We start from the raw sequence: 25,095 nt of genomic DNA, 5'->3' as shown, positions 1-25,095 counted from the left end.
TCTCTTTTTTTCTTTTCTTTTTTGAGACATGTTATAATTGTACATATTTATGGAATACGGAGTGATATTTCAATATGTGCATACAATGCATAATGATTAAATTGAGGTAATTTACATATCTATCATCTCAAATATTTATCACTTGGAGCCACACTTTGAGAAGGACACAGATACGCCAGAAGATGCTAGAAAGAAAAAACAAAAAATGACCAACAGAAACTAGCTTTTATTACAAATAAATAAAAAATTTGTTGAATGGTAAATAAACTTTAGATTTGTAGCCCAAAGAAAAAGAGGCTTAAAGGAAATAGAATCCCTGTGTTCTGATTTCTCAATGGCCATCCCATGGATAAAAATAGAGACTTATTCTGTGCAGTACCAAAATGAGAAACAAGGACAATGGCTACAAGTTATGTAGGGCTGATTTTAGCCCAGTGTGAGGCAAGGTTTTCTAAGACTTCAAGACCATCTTGAGTTTCCATCAAAGCTTACTGAAGCTGGAAGTGTTCCAATGAGGCCAAAGGATGCTGGCAAGAGGGGTGAGATGAGGGGATTCTTGCATTGGGAAGTAGGGTGGGGCTCTACAGCCCTTTCCAAGGTTAAGATTCTATGATTCTGTGAAATTGTAGTGCCAAATAATGTCTTGCACACAGACTCAGAATCAACCTTAATGCTATGAATAAGCAACCTTTGGGAAGGAAGCGGCATACAGAAAGGTGGAGGAAGGGACGAAACAAGACTCTAAAGGTAAGAGAGAAATAATAAAAAGGCAGCGTGATGGTGCCCACAAAAGATCATTTCCTTAGCCCTGGTGAGCAGAGAAAGATCTATGGCTTTCAATCCACTGCCAATTACAAACTTAGGTTTCTGCCTTTTCCCCTGCTGTAAAAGAAAGGTGGGGAGGGGGAAGAGAGAAGCCTCAGAGAATACCAATTTCATGCATCTCAGATTCAATTCAAAGAAAGAAAAACAGGAGGTTTCAGTACCGTCATTTCGAAAATAAGCTACAGACTCTTTATCACACATATTGTTGGAGCCTTGGAGCACAGACATGCAGGGAAACTATGAATCCAGATATGCCCTGGCTTGTTAGAAGCGCTCGCGGTGAATATCAAACAAGCAAGCACCCTGGGGTAGGGGCTAAGATCACTGCATGATTACCACTATGATTCTGGGCTGTAGCAAATGCTTCTTTTTAAGTAGAATTCTACAACACTGATGGTACAAACATTAGGCAGGCGCTGGGAAGCAAAAGTATACTGGAGAGCAGAATAAAAGAACGTTAAGAGGAAAATTCATTTTTAAGCTGGGTGAGAAAGGTGACTCATTGCATAATAAAGGACATTAGTAGCATATTAAGTTCTGGGGCACAAGCAAAAATCAGGAATAATACCAAAAGCCACTTGTCCCTTCTTACTCACATTTCCCAGCCTGCCCACAACTGGAGTTATCTCTTTTTTTGTATACTTTTTATAAATATTTTATTTTTTTAAGTGCACAATTCAAAGAATTGTCATAATGAACACACCCACGTAAAAGAACTCAGATCAAGAAACAGAACATGATCAGAAACCTGCCACTATCTTGACTTCTATAGTTTTGGTGCAAAAGTAATTATGTTTTTTTCCATTGCCATTGGCAAAAAATGCAATTACTTTTGCACTAACCTAATGACATCAGAAGTTGGTTTTCTTTCATATACTTACAAGATATTGAAAAACATTTGTGAGTGAGTTAAAAACTTAGTGTGATAGTTCAGAGGTGCAATTCTGGGAACAGCAGAGTCTTTCTAGAAGACTAGAAGTAAAATAAAATAATGGAGTGGGATGCTAAGAATCCTCATCTAGCTCTACTACCAGCTAGCCATGTGACTGTCCAGCCCCACCACCTCTCAGGAGTCTTAGTTTCTTCCTGTTTAAACATGGAATTGGTATATTGTATCAACTACTTTTAAAATTAAGATGCAGACATTGCATCTGAGGGAAAGACTTGATTTCTAGAGAGTGAGCAGGATACAAATGAGGAGGGAGATGAGACTGACAAAAATAACAGAGTGGCTGGGGAAAAAGAGAAAAGATCTCAGATACCAGGTTGGGATGCTCTAATTAAAAGCAGAATGGCTTTGTCTTAGACTTCAACCCTGATTTATATTACTGAAGTGTTTTTATGAGTTAATGATGAATTACATGTCAACACTGTTTATTCAAAAGAGAAGACTTCAAAAGAGCCTATTAATTTGGGGGATTTGGCTTTTGTTGATGTTTTGAACAGAATGTAGATGTTAACACAAATGTTTTCCAATCCTCAGCTTCATGGGAATTAAGCTGAAGTCAATTTCAGATGTCTGCTCAAAATAAGGATATGTGGCTGGTTCAGCTGTGATTAGAAATAGCTCGGACAGAATAGGAAGCTGAGCCAAACACCTGAGCTATGGCCACCTTTCACGTGATTTGTGTGCCTCATGGATCTGCTGCAGAATGTGAAATCACTTGACTCTACTGGGAAATAAGCCACATAATTCCTCACAATTCACTCTTTTATAGATGACTGGATATAATTTCACTTACTTTTTAAGACTGTTTAATGTTTGATGATACCAATACAAGGGCCAAAATAAAAGCAATTTAATGAAAAGTTTAACAATAGTCTCATCTGTGTGAAAGATCATCTGTTACTGAATCTCCCTCAACTCCACAATTTCCATTTCTCAGACTACAAGCAGGATTACTTGTTCACTTTTCAAATAAGCTATAAAGAAGAAGAAGGACACTGTCCTAGTCCATTGTCTGTTGTTATAATAATCATAGACCAGGTAATTGATAAGGAGGAGAAATTTATTCAGCTCACAATTCTGGAGGCTGAGAAGCCACAGAACATGGCACTGTTATCTGGTGAGGCCTTAATGCTGCATCATCTCATGACAGAAGGGCAGAAAGAAGTGCATGAGACAGAAAGGGAAAGAGGGAGCAAACTCCTCCCTTTGATCAGGAACCCATTCTCAAGATAACTAACAACCCACTCCTGCTATAATGGCATTAATCCATTCATGAAAGCAGAGCCCTAATGGCCCAATCACCTCTTAAAGGTCCCACCTCTTAATACTGTTACTATAGCAATTAAATCTCAACATGACTTATGGAGGGGACAAACATTCAAACCACAGTAAACATACAGCATTTAATGCATAATCATTCTGCATTGTTGGTTGCTTTCATTGTTAACATATTTACTGACATTAGCTCATTTTAAAAAAGGCTTTCAAAAATGAGCTAATGTCAATAAATAGGTTTTTGGATGGGACTGGATTTACTTAAAGGAACAAATGTAACCTATTTGCTCCAGGTGCAAATATATCATCCCTCTGAACTTTCACAGTGACTCCATAAGACTATTAATCCCCACTTTTTAGATTATGATTTTTTCTTCTCTCATCCTGGTAGATAGATCCTTAGAAAACAGAAAGTGTTTTCCAATGACAAACAATGCAATCCTTTCTCTAAATTGTAGTAACTATAAAACCTCACACAAAAGACTTTCACCATCAAAGTCAAAAGTTATTTATCCAGGTCTAACAATATACTAGGCATCATAGTCAAGAAAAAGTTGAAAATAAAGAAAAGAAGAAACAAAGGGAGAAAGAAAGAAGAAAGGGAGAAAGAAAGCCACCTATTTGACTACCATGAAAAAGATAATGTAATGTTAAAAAAAATAGGTCACAATATTCTAATTCTGGGTAAGAGATAGTAATCATACTTCACCCTGTCTGTCCTACTGAATGCAGCTGAAAAACCTGAACAAAGTGCATCCGAACAGCTATTTGATGACTCTGAAAAAGTAAACATTAGCAGGCAGACTAAGAATTTGTAGTAACACTGAAGTGGTGTTACTCTGGTATCCCAGGACAAGACTAAAATCAGCCCAAACATGGAAGACACTGGGTACAGACGCTTCTACTCAGAAGACACTGGGTACAGAGAGAGTTCCAGGAGAAGCCCTCTATCTCTGACTCTAAGAATGGAAAAGAAGACTTCTAATGCTTCAGAGACAATGAAGAAAATTCCCTGCTTTTCTTTTATGTTCATTTTCTCCATTCTCTTATGATCCAGTCCCCATACAATCCTGTGGTGACAGTGGGCAGGAATGACAGTAGTGACAACTGTAGTAATTGCATAGGAGACTCTAGACACCTAAAACTCTGGGAATGGGGAATTTTTATCTCTAGAGAAGATGTGGTCTTAAGAGGGTGGGAAGATCCCCCATGACTTTTTGTCTTTCTTAGTCTTCCCTTTGCTCAATAAACCTCTTTTTCAATCTTCTTTTTAATCTTAGTTTTTAAGGGAGCTGTGGGACAATATGAAAAGGTTTAACATTTCAGTCAATAGGGTTAAAAAAGGAGAGGAGAAAGAGTACAGTGGGATGTAGCTAAAACAGTTCTCAGAGGGGAATTTATAGCATCAGATGCTTATATTCAAAAAAGGAAAAGGCCTCAAAACAAAACCTTAAGCTTCCATTTTAAGAAACTAGATAAAGAACAAAACAAACCCAAAGTATGCAGCAGAACATAATAAAAATAATAAAGGCAAAAGCAGAAATTAATGAAACAACACAATAGAAACAAGTCAATCAAACCAAAAGCTGGTTTTTTAAAAAATATTTTTATCATTGAAAAAACTCAAGTAAGACTGACAAATAAAAACAAAGAAAAAAAACAAATTACCAATATTAGGAATGAAACAGAGGGTATCACTGCAGATACTATGTATAACTTGACAACTTAGATGAAATGAACCAATTCTTCAAAAAACACAAACTATCAAAACTCGCTCAAGATGAATAGATAATCTTCCTAAAAATAAATCTCCAGGCCCAGTGATTTCACTGGTGAATTCTATCAAACATTTTTAAAAGAATTCTACAGAATGTCTTCCACAAAATTAAAGTGGAGAACACATGTCCCAACTCATTGTATAAGGCTCATATTACTCTGATGACAAAACTAGGCAAGGACTTTACATGAAAATAAAACTACAGGACAATATCAGTCATGAATACAGATGCAAAAATCCCCAATAAAATATTATTGACTAAAACACAACACTACATAAAAAGAATAATATGCTAACACCAAATGGTACATATCCTGACAATGGAAGCCTAGCTTAATATTCAAAAGTCAATCAATCAATGCAACCCATGACATTAACAAACTAAAGAAGAAAATACAGATGATCATATCAATTAATACAGAAAAGGAATTTGACAAAATTTAACATCCATTTGTGATTTTTAAAAATTACAGTAATCTAGGAAGAGAAGAGAATGTTTTCAACCTGATGAAGGGGATCTAAAGAAAACCCATGATTAATATTATACTTCATAGTGAAAACCTGAGGTGCTTTCCCCCTAAGAGTGGGAACAACACAACACCCAATCTCACTACTCCTATTCAGCACTATACAGGTAGTCCTAGCCAGTGCAATAAGACAAGAAAGAAAGAAAAGATACAAAGATTGGAAAGGAAGAAATAAACCTGTCCCTAGCCAGGGCCGGTGGCTCACGTCTGTAATCCCAACACTCTGGGAGGCCGAGGCAAGCCGACCACCTGAGGTCAGGAGTTTGAGACCAACCTGGTCAATGTGGTGAAACCCCATCTCTACTGAAAATACAGAAATTAGCCAGGCATGGTAGCGTGTGCCTGTAGTTTCAGCTATTCAGGAGACTGAGGTGGGAGAATCACTTGGACCTGGGAGGCAGAGGTTGCAGTGTGTAGAGATTGTGCTGCTGCACTCCAGCAAGAAAGAAGAGAAGAGAAGAGAAGAGAAGAGAAGAGAAGAGAAGAAAGAGAAGAGAAGAGAAGGGAAGGGAAAAAAACAAAGAAAGAAAAGAAAAAGAAATAAACCTGTCCCTATTCACAGATGATACAACTGTCTATGTAGAAAATCCCAAAGAATCAACAAAATAACACTTGGCTAGTAAGATACAAAGTCAAACCACAAAAATCAATTGTATTTCTATATAGTTCCAATAAACTATTAGAGAGTAAAATTAAGAAAAAAAAATTTCCAGTAGCCCCAGAAAAATTGAAATACTTATAAGTCTAACAAAACATGTATGGGATCTATATACTGAAAACTACAAAATGTTTGTGAAAGAAATCAACTAAGACCTAAATAAATAGAGAGATGTACCGTGTTCATGGATTAAAAGATTCAAATAGTAAAGATATCAGTTCTCCCCTAAACTGATCAGTAGATGTGACATAATTGCCATCAGAATACTAGCAAGATTTTTGCAGATATAAACAAGGTGATTCTAAAATTTATATGAAATTTATAGCCAAAACAATTTTGGAAAAGAAGAATAAATTTAGTGTAATCACACTACCCAAGTTTAAGACATATTACAAAATTACAGTAATCAAGACATCAAGACAGTATTGGTATTAGTGAAGACATAAGCACATAAACCAATGGATCCAAATAAAGCACCCAGAAACAGATCTGCACAAAAATTTCCAATTAATTTTTGAAAGGGTACAAAAGCAATTCAGTAGTTTATTGCATGGCAAGTACACCTCAAGTATAAAGTCATTTTTTAAAACCCTGTGTGTTCTTCTTGTGATTTTTGTAAGGTTTGAATGAAGCAACCGAGGTTCGAATGAGGCAACTGAGGCCATTCTTTATTGAAATAAAGAAATTTAATCGGCTCCTGGGTGAGGTTCTGTGGTTTGACACAAGGAGCCGGAGAAGTCGCACTGACTTTCCGGGGCTTGGGGTTTTTATGGCATGGGGAACGAGCAACAGCAAGGCCCTCTGATTGGCCCTGAGGGAACAGGATTGGAACAGGACGGGCCGTTGTTGGGTAACGGGTGGCTGGGCGGGCTTTCTGGTGGAAGAGCTGGCTAGGATTCAGCCAGGGCGTGGTTGGCTTGGAGAGTTCCTGGGCGGAGCACACAGCAGCAGGAAGGTGGGGAAAAGGAAGGGGCAGGGGAGCATCAGGGAACATTTTGGGTGAGGCTACCGGCCTGACAATTTTTATTCCAGAAATTTCAGGAATGTTAAATGCATGAAGAGGGGTCTCTGGGATTCAAAAATGTGGGAAATTATTTGGCACATTGCAGCTGTTCATCCAAGCATTTTTTCCCCAAATTTAGAAACTAGATAAAAACTGTTCTGTTACTTACTTCTCATGTAATCAGTATCCCTATTAAGCACTCAGCATTGAATTTAACATTAGGTCCTGAGAAAAATAATTTATGATAATAGAAAGTAATATATTTCAAACTTCACCATTGCTTACAAATGAATTCAAAGAAAAAAAATCAAAGTCAAAGTAAATTTCTTATATATCAATAGTACCAAGGAAGACTAAATGCCCTTTGTTACAGGCTCGAATGATGCAAGTTCCTTGAAATGAAAGAACATCAGGACACTTGAGGGCAGAACAAGTAGGCAGTGGGAGTTTTTTTAGGGAGCCCTAAAAACCAGCCTGGCTTGGAAAAGCATGGTAGGAGACACCCACGTCCACTTGAGCTTACAGTAAATGATCTGCCTCAGATTGCCAGTGGCCAGTGGTTACTTAATGGCCATGGCTAGCAATTTGTGGGTGTCTGTCACACTAAGTCCAGTGAGAGAGACAGAGAAAATGGCTAGTCAGCCTTCTACAAGGAGCAGAAATGTGTGCAAGTTGTTTTGTGGGAGGTATAACTATACCTTACATTTGCACTGTATATTACAAATCACTTCCTAAAAGAGCCAGTGGCTTTGTTCACACTTGGCAGACAAAAGCAGAGGTTAAGTTGCCTGAATTTAATCCAGTTAGCAGGTAGATAATAATACTGAACATCTCTGGTTTAAGTATCTGTTCAAATATTTTGTCTATTTTAAAAATTAGGTGGCTTGTTTTCTTGTTACTGAGCTTAGAGAGTTCTCTTTTTTTTTATTGTACTTTGTGTTCTAAGGTACATGTGTAGATCATGCAGGGTTGATGCATAGGTACATACATGGCAAGGTGGTTTGCAGCCTCCATTCCCCAATCGACTATATTTGGCATTTCTCCCCACGTTATCCCTCCCCACCCTCCCTACCCCCCGCTCTCTCTCCCCTAGCCCCCTCCAACTGACCAGTGTGTGATGCTCCCCTCCCTGTGTCCATGTGTTCTCATTGTTCAACACCCGCCTATGAGTGAGAACATGTGGTGTTTGATTTTTCTGTTCTTGTGTCAGTTTGCTGAGAATGATGATTTCCAGATTCATCATATATTTCTTTTTACTCTCTTAGTGAGGTCTTTGGAAGAGAAGTTTTAAATTTGAATAAAGTAAACTTTACCAATTATACCTTTTATAGACCATGCTTTTGGTGTCATATTCAAGAAATCTTTGCCTAACTCAAGTTCACAAAGATTTTCTCCCATGTTGTCATCAAGAAGTTTCATACTTATAGGCTTTATATTAAGTCTATGATCTATTTTGAGTTAATTTTTGTTTGATAAAGTCTTTGCCTTTGCTAGAAGGGAGAGAGAGAAGTCTGAGTTAGTAGGGGAGGGAGGCAGTGCTAGTACCAATGAGCATTGGAAAATGAGCCCTGGATATTCCCAAGGCTGCCAACTTACTCATTTCTATGAACTTTCAATGAATCTGCATATGCCACATTGTGTAGCTAAACAGCCTAATACACCTGGCTAGCAACCTGGGGTCCAACATTTAATCAGAATGCACCTACCAAACATCCTGGAAAATTAAATTCCCATCTCAAATATCCCCCCTCCCAAACCAGCCCTGTAGTGAGTTGCCTGCAAAGTGGCCACCAGCAATTCCTCCAACCCTGCACCTGCATATAAGAAGTAGACACCATCCACGACCACCACCATCCCAAATATGAGCCTGCCTTGTGATTTTCTTTGACTAATAGAATGTAACAGAAGTGATGCTGTGACAGTTCTGGAGCTATGCCTTAAGTTCCCAGTAGCTTTGGCTTTTGTCTACTAGGAGGCCAGATGCAGGTAATGCCAGCTTCCTGCTGGAGGGTAAGGCAACATGGGGAGACAGAAAAGAGCTAAACCATGCAGACTGCAGAGAGGCAGAGAGAGGGACCAGCCATCCCAGCCATTTCAGTCATCCCAGATGAAGTGTCAGACACATGAGTGGAACCATCTTGAATCCTCTAGCCCCAAATGAGTCACCCCAGACATGTGAACCAGAGATGAGCCATTCCCAAGTCCTGCCGAAACTGCAGATCATGAGTAAATACATAGCTGTCACTGATTTAAATCACTACGTTTTGGGATGGTTTCTTATGCAGCAAAAGATAAGTGAAACAACCTCCAAGCGTCCATCATAGAAATCTTCCTTACAGTTTACTCAGCGACCTAGATAGCTCTATTCAGCAGGAATAATTCAGCAGTACATAGAACTCTGGATCAGAAACCAAAACCCTGGGTTAAGTTCCAGCTTAGCCATTGTCTGAGTTCCCCCAAAAGCATACTCTAAGACAAAGGAGCAGAGAGACAGAGAAGGGAAGAAAGACAATAAGGGTACTGCTCACTGGGCAACTGCTGTGAGTCACTGTTGTGGGAAATTGGGGCTCCATCCTACTGGGGACACTTCCTCCCTCTCTTGCATCCAATCACCACCCTGTGTAACTTCTTTCCCCACTGAGGCCACTCTTTTTTTTTTTTTTTTTTTTTTGAGACAGAGTTTCGCTCTTGTTACCCAGGTTGGAGTGCAATGGAGCGATCTCGGCTCACCACAACCTCCGCCTCCTAGGTTCAGGCAATTCTCCTGCCTCAGCCTCCCGAGTAGCTGGGACTACAGGCACGTGCCACCATGCACAGCTAATTTTTTGTGTTTTTAGTAGAGACGGCGTTTCACCATGTTGACCAGGATGGTCTCGATCTCTTGACCTCGTGATCCACCCGCCTCAGCCTCCCAAAGTGCTGGGATTACAGGCGTGATCCACCGCGCCCAGCCTGAGGCCACTCTTAAATGTTCATTTTAACTTTATTTCATCCAGAAATAAATGGCAGTAGAATGGCTGGCTGGTGAGAGAATGATCCCTGCCAGAAATGAGTTCTCAGAGACAGACTTCCTTCCACAGCTGTTTCATCAGAGATAATATTATACAATATTCCATCCGCTTATTCAAACTCTTCTGTGCAGACCCCAAAAGGAGGACTCTAGGCAGAGTCCATGGCATCCATAATCCCCAGGCACTCTGCCTTTAATTAGCCAAGACAATTAAAACAGCATGTGGCTTGTGAAATATCAATTGTGGCCCTACTTTACAAAGCCAACAAAAATAAAAGAAAAGCTTTATAAATGAAGGCATTACTTTGGTCCAAGGGAAAAATAATATTTATCCAACTTAGTCTCCTTCTATTGTTTAATACTATGAAGGGCCAAAGTGTGTCCCTGCCCATTGCCCAGAGCTGGGAGAGAGGAGGAACAGAAAAAAGACAGGCACCTAAATCTGAGGAGTTCAGCCCAAAGCAGGGGACCTCAATAAATGCCAACTCCTGTTCTCACCAAGGACATTTCCAAAGCTCTGGAGCCTGACTGTCCTCAGTCAACACAGGCAGACAAAAAGAGGGCTAGCCTTTAAAGTAAAACCAGACAGTACAACAAAAGCAATTTGTGATGTGGCATGTGGTCCTTCAAATGCCTAACTCTCCCCTGTAGAGGTCAGATGGGACACAGAGAAAATCCAAGAAAGGAAAGGAGGATGCAGTAAGACTTTCAGCAGAAGACTCCAGACCAAGACACTAGCTGAGGCCAGATGGCCTCAGAGAGCTATGAGCATGGGAGGGAGACACTGAGCTAGAAAAGAGCCCTCTCTTGCATCAAGTTCACATTTGAGGGTTATCAAATTGCCTCTGTTCCCTAGCAAATGAGATAATTCCACTCCTTTACAATTTGGCTTAGAAAGCAAAAACAAATCAAGAACCCATCCATCCACATCAGCTCTTGAGGCTTCATCTCCATTTAAACAAAAACAAAGTAGAGATCTAGGCAAGACTGGTTCAAAGGTCTACCCCATGTTCTGAACACCTGCCCAAGAGAACAGTCTGCAAACTTTTAAAACAGTGTTTTTCAATGTGGGTGCTATGGGCATTCTGAGGGAGGCCAATTCTTTACTGTACAGGCCTGGCCTTCTCCATCATTATGACAACCCAAAGCACCACCACATATTTCCAAAGTCCCCCTAGGTGATGGCATGAAAATTTAACAAAATCATCTTAAATCCATTCGTGCCCTGTCCACACATACATTTGTGGGTATTTTGTTGCTTTATAATTGAGGTAAATAAATATAGTAAAGTGCACAAATCTTAAGTGTATACGGCTCAATACATTCTATGTATGTGCATATCCATGAGACCTCCCAACCCAGTTCAAGATACAGAACACTTCTAGCACCCTTGAAGACCCCTTTGTGGCCCCTCCCAGTGGCTATCCCACAAAGACAACTGTTATTCTCACCTGTAACACTATGGACTAGTATTGCACGTTGTTGTTGAACTTTGTATAAATGGAATTGAACTTTGTATAAATGGAATTGTCATGTGTACTCTTTTGTGTCTGTGTTTATTTCACGGAATTTTATGTCTACGACATTCATCCCTGTTGTTACACGTAGCAATACATTCTTTTTCACCTTGTTTATTTAAGAATCACAAGCATAGAAAAGTGTCCCGAAGTTTATATCCAACTATTGAGTAGCAACTTCAGAAAAAGAGAATGGAATCAAGAGGAAAATGAAGGGTGGGCCTGCTTTCAACTTTTTATGTCCCTGTTTGAATATTTTCATAATGAACATGTTTTACTTTTATAATTTTATTTTAAAGACAGGGACTCACTCGATCACCCAGTCTGGAGTGCACTACATGATCAAGGCTCACTGCAGCCTCGACCTCCTGGGTTCAAGTGATTCTCCCACCTCAGCCCCCGAGTAGCCGAGACTACACGTGAGTGCCACCACACTTGACTAATTTCTTTCTTTCTTTTTTTTTTAGAGAGATAGGGTCTCACTATGTTGCCCAGGCTGGTCTCAAAACTCCTGGGCTCAAGTGATCCTCGCCTAGGCCTCTCAAAGTGCTGAGATTATAGGTATGAACCACCGTGCTCAGTCTATAATTTTTTTTTTTTTTGCAAAAAATAATTGGAAAAAAAAGGTCAGCCTACAATTTTTAAAAGGTTTGTTAAAGTACATTCATCAGAGGACACTTTCAGCTCATCTGCAATATCAAATGGGCCATTTTATAGATAAGTGTAGCATTCAACCACCAAGCCAAGAAAAGTAAACTATAATATCTATTTTCTTCCCCCCCCCAAAAAAAATGTATAGAAATGGAAGTTGTCAGTTTTCTCATCTATTTTCACTGAAAATCAAGGTCTGCATGGCTTTCTCAATCCTCAGTCCTCTCCTCAGCGGCCAACCCACGGAGGAAGTAGAATAATTTAGTGCTTGCTCTCAACTCACCCTCAAGCCTCACTATCACTGAGAATTTCCAACTAAGTGACAACACAGCAGTTACATATCCTCAGAGAGTAAACATCAAAAAGTGTTCACACACAGGCCCATGGCTGTGACACCACTGGCCCTGGAAGGCAAAGGAAGAAGGTCTGGAATGAGAGGGAGTAAGCTGAGCTTTGAAAAGGAAGGCACAGCCTCCTCATGCTGAGAGCCACAGCTTCCCTCCTATCTGAACGTGTCCTGAGGCTTCCCATGGAGAAAAGGGTCACTCACTCAAATGAAAGCCATTTGGACTTGGCTGGACTGAAAAGATGGGTTTGGAATTTGGATGAGGAAATTTTACAGATGAGAGTATTCCGAAAGGAAGCAATGTGAAGAAGAGAAAGAAACACTCCAAGGGCTGTTGCCCAGATTTCTTTACATTTTAATACACAAAAACACATTTTAAAAAACATATGTTTGCAATAGCCAAAAGTTGGTGGCTTTCAACTCAAAGAAACTTCCTCTAACCAAGACACAATTGCTAAAGAGACAGATGTGCGACAGATGATACACCCAAAGGTTGGGTTTTTTTTTCCCACCCCCACCTCCCCAAGCCTGCAGTGATCACTGCCACCAGTAAATGCTTCAGGGAATTCAATATCATGTTCCCAAATATCTTGTCCTGAAAACAGAAACACAGTGTTCATTGAAATCAACAAAGGTGAAACACTAGGCTAATGAGATGTTCAGAGAAAACCATTTCGAAATGTCCACACCAGTGGTTCTCACGCTTGAGTGTGTATAAGAATCACTTGGAGGATCTGCTAAAACACAGATGGCTAGGCTCACTTCCCGCATACCCAGTTTCTGATTCAGTAGCTCTGGGGTGTGGCCTGAGAATGTATATATCTACTAATTTCCCAGAAGATGCTGCTGCAGCTGCTGCTGGTCTGCAGAGCCCACTTAGAGATTCCATGGTCCTCACTATTCCTCCTCATCCTCTCTCAGAGAGTAACAAGGTACATTGGCATATCAATGACCCTGAGCAGTCCTGCAATAAAGAAACCTATTTAACCCAGCCTTTTGCAACTAGATTACAATGCATCCTGCTGCCCATACACCACTTCTGAATGTCTCTGGGAAGCAGTGCTTCATGGAACGAAGTAGGAGATGGTGGAGGGCTATAGGCTATACTACATAGCAAGATCCTGGCAGGGCAGCACATCTGGAGACTGGTGTCTAGAAATCCAGGAAGCATTAACGAAGTCTGTCAGCAAGTAGCAAGGGCCAGTCCACTTCCAGCCTCAAATTAGGACACTGGATCTTAGCCAGGAATTGGCAAGAACAAAACAGGGACCTAGTTTTTAGAGCATCTAAGATATCAGGAGGTTACCAAGCGTCAAACCTTAAGAATGAGATACCCAGTTATATGTCAGATAAATTAACTGTATACAACGCTAGTTATAGTATGCTGGCCTGGACCTCCAAGATGAGTCCCGAGCTGAGCCTCATGGTGGGGAAGAAGTAGCCCCAAACACCCAGGCATCTTGTTACAAGGTAGGTGATTATTTCATGTCTGTGATGGTGTTCAAGATTCTACATTTCTATAAAGCTCCCAGGTGAGGCTGGTTATTGAACCACACTTTGAATAAGGCCTTGGATTAGAGATTCGGCAAACATTTTTAGTAAAGAAAAATATTTCAGCTTTGCAGGCCATATGGACTCTGTCACAACTGCTCAACTGCCATTGTATCACCAAGTAGCCATAGACAAATACCCAAGGGAATGAACATCACTATATTCCAATGACACTGAAATTTATATTTTATATCATTTTCATGTGTCACAAAGCCTTATTATTCTTTTGATTTTTTCAATCAGTTTAAAATGTTAAAACCATTATTAGCTCAACTAATCATATAAAAACTGGCAGTAAGCCATCATTGGCCTGCCTGGACTTAGTTTGCAGACCCTCACCCTAGATTACTGGTCCCTACCCTAGATTTACCAAATCAAAATGCACAGAGGTAGGGCCAGGGAAACCGTATTTCATCAAACTCCCCATGTGATCCTAATTCAGCCTGTACAAATATCATTGTTGGCCAGGCACGGTGGCTCGCACCTGTAATTCCAACACTTTGGGAGGCTGAGGTGGGCAGATCACTTGAGGTCAGGAGTTTGAGATCAGCCTGGCCAACATGGTGAATCCCCATCTCTACTAAAGAACATGAAAATTAGCTGGGTGTGGTGGTACACACCTGTAATCCCAGCTACTTGGGAGGCAGAGGCAGGAGAATTGCTTGAACCTGGGAGGTAGAGGTTCCATTGAGCCGAGATCATGCCACCACACTCCAGCCTGGGTGACAGAGCAAGACTCCATCTCAAAAGAAAAAGAAAAGAAAAGAAAAATACCATTGCTGGTTGGAAACTACTTAACCCACCCAACTCCCTGAAAAGGTGAGAGGCCCCCTTTAAGAGCTGTTAATAGTTCAGTCTTCCTGATGTCCCCAAGTCATGGAGCTTGGGGAGCTTAATGTGAGGGGCTGGGTGTGTTTTCCTGACTAATCCACTTAATGTGAGGGGCTGGGTGTGTTTTCTTGACTAATTCACTGGTCTCACTCTCACCCATCTCCCAAGGTGCTGCGTCCCCACTAATCTCAGTGGCATTGATTTCTGGCATGAAGATAACAAGTCCCTGTGTCTTTAAGAGCTGATCAGTTCCAGAAATTCTCAGCCCCAGGAGTCTCGCCAGAGAGGCAGGATCAGCCCTGATCACACTAGCCTGGTTTTCTTGACAGCTGAAGTTATTCATAAGGTATTAATACATCTTAGCTGCCGGGAAAAGCCATGCAAAGCCCCTGTTACCAATCAGTCTGAAGATGTGCTTTGCTGCTGCCTGGCTAAGCCAGGCAGGGGCTGTATTCCTGGAAGAAAGACTTAAAAGGAGATGAAGTCAAGTGGGTTTGCATTTGTTTTTGAGTTAGAGAAGGGAGGAAAAACCTACAGGCTGTACGTGCTTATCTCAGGAATGTCAGGGACTTAGGAAAGAAAGGCCAGAGGATTCAGTGGTGAAGGCAGAGCCAACAGGAAAAAGGAGAGGAGGGAAAGTGAGCCACTGTGTAGCAGTTATAAACAGGCAAGCCACCCTGTCTCGGCCAAGGGCTGAACTCATTCATCAGACCAGTACTTCCCAATTTTCATCATGTAGAAGAATCATTGGAGGGATCTTGTTAAAATTAAGACACTGATTCAGTATGTCTTGGGTTTGGGCCTGAGCTTCTGCATGCAAGCACAACTTTTTGTTTTGTTCTTTTAAAAGGACTCTGTAAAACAGACTCACAAGCTATAAAAGAATATGGGGTCCACAGCTTGTCCCACTTGGAGCTGAGCTACTAACATCCAGGACTACATAGATATAGTTTAGGATGTTTCCTGCACTACAGCACCCACCATCACACCCTTAAAAAGAGAAAATGGGGTCTCAAATCCAGCCTGCCCTCCACTCTCCAAGTTTTGAATCCTTAGACTCAAGGACTCAACTCCTTGAGTCTTGGGCCTGCCTCTGTCCTTTTCTTAGCCCAAAGTCTGTCTCCTGACCAAGCCCTGTGCCCACAGATCTACATGTGCCCAGATGGGTGCATCTTTTTCTAATTCACCCAAAGGTGCTTTATGCACTGGCGGTGGCCTTGCAGCCAGCGCTGAGAGATGGCCAGGCACCATTGACTGACTCTGGCCAGTATCCCGCCACAGTTGAACCTTGAAAGCACTATGCCAAGTGAAAAAAGCCAGACACAAAAGGATAAATACTGTGTAATTCCATTTTTATGGAAGGTCAAGTGTAGGCAAATCTATAGAGGCAGAAAATAGATTAGTGCTTGCCCAGGGATGGGGGATTGGGAAATGGCTAAGGGGATTGGAGTTTATTTTGGAGGCAATGAAAACATTCTAAAATTGGTTGTGGTGATGAATGCACAACTCTGTGAATATTCTAAGACCATTGAATCGTACAGTTTAAATGAATGATGTATGGTACGTGATTTATGTCTCAATAAAATGGTTATGAATGTAATCACAAATCAGTTGAGGGTCTCAAAGCAAGTGGTATAGAGATGAAGCATTTAGGACTCTGACAACCTCAAAAGAGGGCAAGGACCAACACTGGGGCAGCAACTTCTCAGAACTCTTGAAAAACATCCAAACAGCTCTAGATATGAGATGCCGAGAATGCAGCCAAGTGTCAATTTGTAAAGAATAGCCCTGAGATACACCCCAGACAGGGGCTAAGTGAACAACGCTGTATTAGTCCATTTTTGCACTGCTATAAAGAAATACTTGAGACTCGGTAATTTATAAAGAAAAGAGATTTAACTGGATCATGCTTCTGCAGGTTATACATGAAGCACAGCGGCTTCTACCTCTGAGGAGGATTCAGGAAACTTATAATCAAGGCAGAAGGCAAAGGAGAAGCAGACATGTCTTACATGGACAGAGCAGGAGCAAGAGAGGAAGGAGGAGGTGCTACATACTTTCAAAACAACCAGATCTTGTGATAACTTACTATTGCAAAGATAACACCAAAGGGGATGGTATTAAACCATTCATGAGAAATCTGCCCCCATAATCCAATGGGGGGCAGATTTCTCATGAATGGTTTAATACCATCATGCGGCCAGGCCAGACCTCCAGCACTGAGGATTACAGTTCAACATGAGATTTGGGTGGGGACACAGATGCAAACCGTATCAAATGCTCAGTGCTGTTCATTCTTGCCTGCCTATCTCTGGTGCCCCACAGGATGCCTGACACATAGAAACCACTCAAAAACTGAATTCAATGTATGCCTATGAAGTGAAAGGAATTCTATAGCCACTAGACTGAGCTCTACTCCCAACTCTGCTTTTAACTCTCTGTGTGACCCCAGACAAATCCCTTCATCTTGCTGAGCCTCAGAGGCTCCTCCCAAAAATGCAGGACAAGTTACCATCTCAGGCATCCTCCCAGTCTGAGGTTCCATGGGTCCATGAATTAGGCAGCCCATGCAAGAGTGCCCAGGTGTGGACCAGAGAAATTCCTGCAGAAATCTCAATAAAGCCCAAGACATTTACCCAGAGCCTCAAAACTGGCCAGAGGCATGATCCCCAGCAAATGTCATTCCACAGACCCACTGAGAGCCTCCCAGAAGTCAGGCTCCCTGCTAGACCATGAGAATACAAAAATGAAGAAGACCCCACAACCTGCTCACGTGGTTGGGTGCATCAGATCCATGAATAGGTAATGGTGCGACACAATGACCTTACCCCCTTGGAAAGTTGAATTAAAATCTAAGTGAAAACAGAATTTCAGTGTTGGGGATTGAAAGGAATTGGAGCCTTGATCTGACTAATACTGAGTCAGTAGCAACATGTCTGTCAGAGTTCCTATAAGGAATGACCACTCTGTGGGCAGAATCTCAGAAGGTTGCAGGATGTAGCCACGCCACCACTTCCTCACCACTCCACAAGGGTCCTGCCAAACCTTGGCTTCTCACCCTGTGGCCCTAATTTAACCAATGTTTTTGAACAATCTTGGATGGCTGAGATTGGCAGGGTGATTCAGCTCAGCCACTCACACAATAAGTGGCAGGCCGGGGTCATCCATTAGCAGATCATGGGGTGTAATCAGCATTGAGGAGATGCTCATTAAGTACAACTGGATGTACATTGCAAACCGCTAGTGATAGCAGAGGAAATGAGCTGCTAGTACATGTGACCCATCACACTACAGGTCACTGTAAGAGTGAGACAGAAGAAATATTGCATTGATATTTCAAGGCCAAGGCAGAAAGTCTGTCCCCAGATTCTATGTTTGGATCTATTACTCACAAGAAAGTTTGAAAACCAATATGCTCAATTTACAACCCCAAACCTCTGCGATAATCCAAGCCATTATGTCCAAACCCATTTACCTTCTCCATGGAGAACAATGCATAAAGAGGCATCCAGTGTGAGCTAAGGATTACGGGTGAGTGAATCACTCAGCTCGGGAATGAGTACTCCAGAGGTTTCTGAAGTCAGAATGTGCCAGACACCGTAAGATCCAGGTGCTACCAATTATCATCTGGAAAACTTAGGAGCTTAGCAATGCTACCAAGGACTTTTCTATTGTACAAGCTTTTCTTCTAAATCTTTATCTGCAAATCCTGCCCCCATAACTCCCTTGAGTTTCTAAGTCTCTTAGAATAGTGTCTTAGGGTGATTTGACATCCAAGAGCCTTTGCAATTAACTATACCCTGGTTCGTTGCCTGTCCAAATGGACAAATTTCCTTTGACATTTAGCTATCTTGCAATCCATTTTCTCAGGGAAATGTCATCTTGGAAATTCTGGTTAAATCCTAAAGGACAGATTGAAATAGAATGTTTTGATTCCCTGTCACAATTACTTCAATCAATTAATCCACAAATACTGACTAAAGATCATCCCCCAAGTCACACTGTACTAAGTGGGGCACGGGGGTAGAGCAAGTTACCAGCCAGGCCTGAAGGCACTTACAGTTTACGATTACATCTGTTAAGTTTGGTGCTCCTTTTTAAGTGAGAAGAACTGGAAACTATACACCTGGCTATAACTGGAAAGACCACCTGCTCACTGGTTCAATCAAAGTTTACCTACTCTGGTAATTTCATCTTACTCTGTACATTGATTTTTCTGCCCATTAAGTGCACATTTTCTCACAGAATTCATGAAAATGCTCTAGTAACTAGTGGTTTTGAATTGGGATACAGCCGTCTCCCCAGAACAAGGACACTCACACAGATTTTTGTCTCCACTTTCAAAATATTCTCAGAGAAGTCCACACATCCTCTACTTTCACCTTTCTAGGGCTTTTGGTGCCACCATCTCCACATCAGCAAGTCTCAGCATCATTCTTCACTAACCAATCCCAGTGTTCCCACATAGCTCCTCTCTGTGTTCCCTGGGCCTATCAATCCACTTGTATTATAACACCTGAAATAACTATGTCTCTATTTCCCCATAAGACAGAAAGCTACAAGAGAGAAGAAACTACGTACCTTCTTCATTGTGATCTCCCAAGCACATAAATACTTCATCATTCAGTGTTAACTTTAAAAATAAGTCTCTGGGCAGATCCCAGATTTTATTTAAAAAGGTAGAAACTGATCCTATTTCAGAACTAAACCCAAATTTCTCAAAGATTCAGGCTTAAAAGACCACCCTCCAAAAACAAATGGCCCATAAAAGTTAGCAGTTAAGACATCACACAGGCAAGAACTGAGGGGCTGGTTTGAGAAACTCCCTATGAATTGGAACTTGGGAGAGGTTATTATTCACACTGCTATTTTGGAAGCGAATCTTTAACCTGGGCATCAATCATAACTTGCCTGTAACAAATTTCATACTATGCTATAGCCTGGCAAAACTAAACCTTCTTCTGTTCAAATTCTCTCTTCACTTTCAATTACCAATTTCAGTTGTGTTCTCTGAAAGGAGAATTGATGTAGCACACATATTTGCGTTTACTAAGGAAACCATTCAACCACTTTGGAAAGGCACAGAACAAGGTGGCCAACAAAAATAATAAATGCAAACTCCAGCTTGTGGCTGCAGTTAGTCTCTCATCTTACAACCCCCAACAGAGAAGGTTATTGCTTAAACAGAGAGTGTTCGTAGATTTAAAAGGAACCTCTGTAGTCAGTAAGCCATCATTTCTATGTACGTAGATTCATGGTGGCATAAAGCCCTGTGTACCTGTGCACATGTTTCCCACAGCTCCTTTCCTGTCCAATGGCCCATCACTGGAGTTACAGGCACTGTTAATTTATTAAGCACAAATATCCATTTGGCACAAAGTGCTCTGCTAGGCACTGTGGGAAATACAAATAAGGGTGAGACATAGCACAGCCCCTCCTTTCAAGGCCTCAGAATCTACAAGAAGAGCGCATAAATTATGATAATGTACAGCATCATCATGTATGTAATATATGTGATAAATATAAGAGAGACATGAGTGGGTCAGCCCATGGGTGTTAAAAGGAAGGCAGATGGTTTCCGATTGGAGCGATCAAGGAAAGGTGTCATCAAAATGGGGGTGTTGCTGGATGATGGGCAGAATTTAGACAAATAGCCAGGGGGAAGGATTCCAGATGTAGAATGTAGCATCTGCCAAGAAGGAAAATGTGACTCAAGTTCTTTAAGGATAGGATTTTAGGAAACCATGGCGAAAAGACTGGAAAATTAAGCTAGAAGCAAACTGTGTAGCCCCCTAAAAACAACTGAGAACTTTCTACTTGAGAGAGAACAGGGAGCTGCTGCCCTAAGTTTTTGAGTAGGGGAGTGATGTGATAAAAAACAATACTAAAGTCCATGGACTTAAAAGACTATTATCTACACTGAGAAAGTATAATGAGCTAGAATTAGAGAGACCAAAAGTGAGAATGTTATAGTAATAATCTAAAAGAGAAAAGCAGAACTTTGCTTATGGTACAAAGACTGACGAGGTGGGAAGATCTGGAGAGGCTGCTTTAACAATGGTTTCTGGTGTCTCATTCAGCTCCCAAATGTGTGAAATGAGTAGTAACTAACGAACAGCATTGTACTGTGCTGAAAGTGTTATCAATGAAGAAAATGCCAGAGGAAAATGACCTGTTCTCCCCAGCATATTTCCTTTTCATTGCAGAGTACTTTTGTCAACTGATTGCATGTTTTAAATCTAAATAGAAATTCCTAGCCTGCTTCTGATGAGACCTTAATTATATAACCTGAGCCAGGTGCTCGGTTACCAGTACTTATCTCCAAATGTGGTATTTCAGAAGACTGCTTCAGCTGATGTAGTCTGGTTTGGCTTTTAGCAAATCTCACTTGGTTTTCCTGACTAGTAAAACCACACTACTTTACCGGTTTTCTCCAGATGTAAGAAGATTCACGAAGCCTTTCTTAGAGGCCATGGTGCTCATTCTCCATCTTCAGCCTTGTTTGCAGAAGGAGGCAGAGTGAACCTCCAAAATCTCACATGCAAATGCAGCTTTAAGAATTATTTTAAGAACAGAAAAGAACAGAATCAAAATTCTCATCTGTTATAAGCATACAAACACAGTCAAACACAAACAACTTTTCTACAAATTTTCCATACGCTTCGTGTGAGTTTTTATATACACTGTATCTTTGCTAGGCTGCAAAAAAATAGATCAGAAAGCCAGAAAAGCTGCATTAAATTCTAAGATGGAAGAACTCCAGAGATGTTCTAGGAGTGGGAATAAGACCGATTTACTCTCACTCTGACAGATTTGCTATTCACGTGCAGATGGTTACATAATCGACTTGCTGATGGGGCCCTAGATCTCCATCTTCTTTCAGATGTTCCAGATTCAAGGCCTTTACCTTCTGTCTTACTGGAAATGTGATGTCCACTTGCTAAGAGAGTGTCTTGGAAATTATCTTTAAAATTTGTCACCCAGCACTTAGGGCGAACTCAGCCAATGTGATTGCTTTTGGACCACAGAACCTAGAGAGTTTCCCCTCCCCAGCTTCCCAAAGCCTCTGGCTTGGACTGAAAATCCCCTCCTCTGGATTTCACAACCTCAGCGGAGCACATTTTCCAAGAGACCCCATTGAGCTGTGCCAAAATAGGCTCAAGAGGAGTGTTGATCAAGCAGTTCCAATCAGCTTCAGCTCATTTGTGGTCTGAGCAGAGCCAGAGGGCAGGTTAGGAGTCAGTGGAGATGGTGACAAGCAGGAACATGGTGGCTCCAAGTTGAGAGCAGCCTGAAGGCTGGCAGAGGGAACCAGGAAAGCCAGGGACAGGTCCCAAAAGATGAATAGTAGTGAATACCCAAACTGGCAAACTCGTGATTCTGTGGCTGGGCCCTGGCAGCAAACTACATAAAGGTGGAAGATGAGGGGAGGGCAGGGAAGGAGTAGGGTCCCCCTGCTTAAGAAAGGCTCAATTAAGAGTTGAGGTTCCCAGGAAGCTCACAGGCACCTCCCAATTCAGTGCAGAAAAGCTAACTCTAGTTTCTCACCTTTTTTCCCTGCTCCCAGAAAGCTGCTTCTGGGGCACTTAATGACTTCCTCTTTCCCTCTAGGTTCATTTTTACCTGATTCCTGCTAAAGGGGGTGGGGGAGGAGGTATTAACACATGGGAATGACTGTTGCCTGGCAGTAAGGATAAAGTTTCCTTTCCACTTTACCCTGAATCAGTTCCTACAAAGCACCCGAAAACTTAAGTCAGCTCAAAACACAAATGTTCCTGTTTATTAATTTACAAATTTGTTCTATTGCTTCATTCATTTAGGTATGTGCAGATAATTTCCCGCAGCCATCCCTACATCTCCCAAGCACACTGGTAGAAAGATGGGCATCCTCTATCCTTCTACCAGAACTCAGTAGGTTCATTTCTCATATCCCACATTTAAACTGCCCACAGTGTTGAACGCAAAGCCAAATATTTCCACGCCCTATAGCGCACGTCACCCACTTTCCCATTAACACTAAATTAAAACGCATCCATGGATTTCCTCTCCATTCCGAGGCAACCGGAGTGCATAGCACATTGCCCTACTCCACTGAAGCTCTTCGCTAACCTTAGACTCCAAGGTGAGGAAGTTAGCTGGACCTTTTTTTTTCCTTTTGAGAAGGAGTTTCCCTCTTGTTACCCAGGCCGGAGTGCAATGGCGCGATCTCGGCTCACCGCAACCTCCACCTCCTAGGTTCAAGCGATTCTCCTGCCTCAACCTCCCGAGTAGCTGGGACTACAGGCGTGCGCCACCATGCCCAGCTAATTTTTGTATTTTTAGTAGAGATGGGGTTTCACCATGTTGACCAGGATGGTCTCGATCTCTTGACCTCGTGATCCACCCGCCTCGGCCTCCCAAAGTGCTGGGATTATAGGGGTGAGCCACTGCGCCCGGCCAGCTGGAGCTTTTTAAAGTGCATCTCCAAAGAGAATTTTGCTCACAGCATGAGAGCCCCCAAGAAACACCAGGGCACCCTTAGATGCCGGAGACCACGCCCTCCAGCAATAAACCGCACCTTCTGCCCAGCAGAGCCTTGCGCGAGTTATCCCTCTTTCCCTGGGGCTAATCAAGTGCATGCCACATGTCACCACTCTCAGCTGGCAACTCTTCCTCAGAGGCGCAGACTTTCTCGGAATCCCCAGCAGGGGGGCGGGTAGGAGATTCAGGAGAGGCCCAGCCCGTGCCTTCCACAAAAGTCGCTTTAGCGTGGCTCCTGCCCTGCGGCCTCGGGGTAGCCTGGGACGTCTAGTGGGAGGGTATAGAGGCTCCGTCCACGACAAGCTGCCAGCCTCCCAGTCCCTGGCCGTGAGCAACCAAGTGAGAGGCAAAGTTCTGGGTGTGAGAAAGTAGCAAACTAGTCTGCGGCCAAACTTTCTCTCTGTAGCCTCCTACACCGAAAAGAGTTTGATTGGAACTCTGCAAGCCCGGACGCAGAAGGTGCTCGGGCTCCAGTCGCCGCGAGGGCGCCCCGCGCCTGGAGATGGGACAGTCAGTTCTCCCCGGCGCGTGCCCAGAAGCCATCCCAGCGCCGTATCACCCCCACCCTCAGGCTGCGAAAGACGAGTTCTGCGCAAACAAAGGGCGCCCCCGGCACCTCCCTCTATCCCGAGCGAAGGGTCCCAGTGGCGACTCCGGGGTTCTTTGGTGCCCAGCTCAGGAGGCAGCCACGCCTCCAATCCTACCTGGGAAGCTGCGGCTGGGCGGAACGCGCAGCAGCAGCAGCAGCAGCAGAGGTGGCAGCAGCAGCAGCGCGGGCTGGTGTGCGGGGCTCCCCATAGCGAGTGGGTGAGCAGCTCGCCACGGCAGCGCAGCGCGCTTCCAAGGGGCGGGAGGAGACCAAAGAGACCAGGGACTGCGTGTTAGCGGGCGGGCGAAGGCCGGGCTGGAAAACTCCTCCTCTCGCCTATTTCCCTCCCTCCTTCCCGCCTGGGGCCTGCCCTCCTTTCTCCGCCCCCCTGGAAAACTGCGTGGTTCGGGGCTCTGACCCACCCATCTCCTCCTTTTGTGCCAGCGCTTTTTCTGGCCAGAGAGCGCTGGAGACATGCCCCAGCAGAGCGAAATATCCTGGAGTATCTTTCTTTGCTCCAATTTGAGCGCCCCCTCACCCAGAATACACACACACGGGTGGCTCAACCGCCTCGAACATCCCGAACGTCTAGAAGGATACCATCTGTGCGGAAAGCTGCGTGAGTCACGCGGAAACAGAAGGGGCAACCGAGGGAATTCAGAGTGGCCCACTGCAGCCGGTTACTACGGCCACGTTCTCTGGTTTGAAGTTCGCTATTACTGTGTACACTTTCTCCAAGAAGAAACCGACGCTTAGAAACTTGCCCAGGTTCACTCCCATTACTGGCAGAGCAGGGACTGGAACTTAGGTGTGTAGTTCTGCCGACGTCAAAGTCCGTACTACAGTTTGTTGTTGTTGTTGTTGTTAGTTTGTTTCTCTTTTGCAAGGGAATAAATCAAGGACTGGACTGATGTGTGCCTGCTGTGCTGCGGTTTAGGATGGGCCTTGAGGTTCTCCTTCCAGGGTCAGCTGATGGGAGAGCACAAGGCACAGAAAGTTCTCTGTCTCACCCACAGCCTTGGGGATCCAGCTGTAGGTTCCTGCAGCCAGATCTCCTCATTTCCTA

At 42.7% G+C, this 25,095-nt stretch overlaps 1 protein-coding gene across 1 annotated transcript in view; it reads right to left on the bottom strand.

The window, feature by feature from the left end:
• SRPX (sushi repeat containing protein X-linked) overlaps nucleotides 1–24,238 on the bottom strand; it is a 71,314-nt gene extending 47,076 nt beyond the window's left edge. The window contains exon 1 of the mRNA XM_012448110.2: nucleotides 24,145–24,238. Coding sequence (XP_012303533.2) covers nucleotides 24,145–24,238 — 94 coding nt within the window. The remainder of the gene's footprint in view (nucleotides 1–24,144) is intronic.
• Nucleotides 24,239–25,095: the final 857 nt, after the last annotated feature.

This window comes from Aotus nancymaae, unplaced genomic scaffold (genome assembly GCF_030222135.1).
Source record: "Aotus nancymaae isolate 86718 unplaced genomic scaffold, 86718_ANA_hifiasm-v0.15.2.pri h1tg000058l, whole genome shotgun sequence".
Lineage (NCBI taxonomy): Eukaryota > Metazoa > Chordata > Mammalia > Primates > Aotidae > Aotus > Aotus nancymaae.
This window is presented reverse-complemented; position numbering and strand designations above follow the sequence as displayed.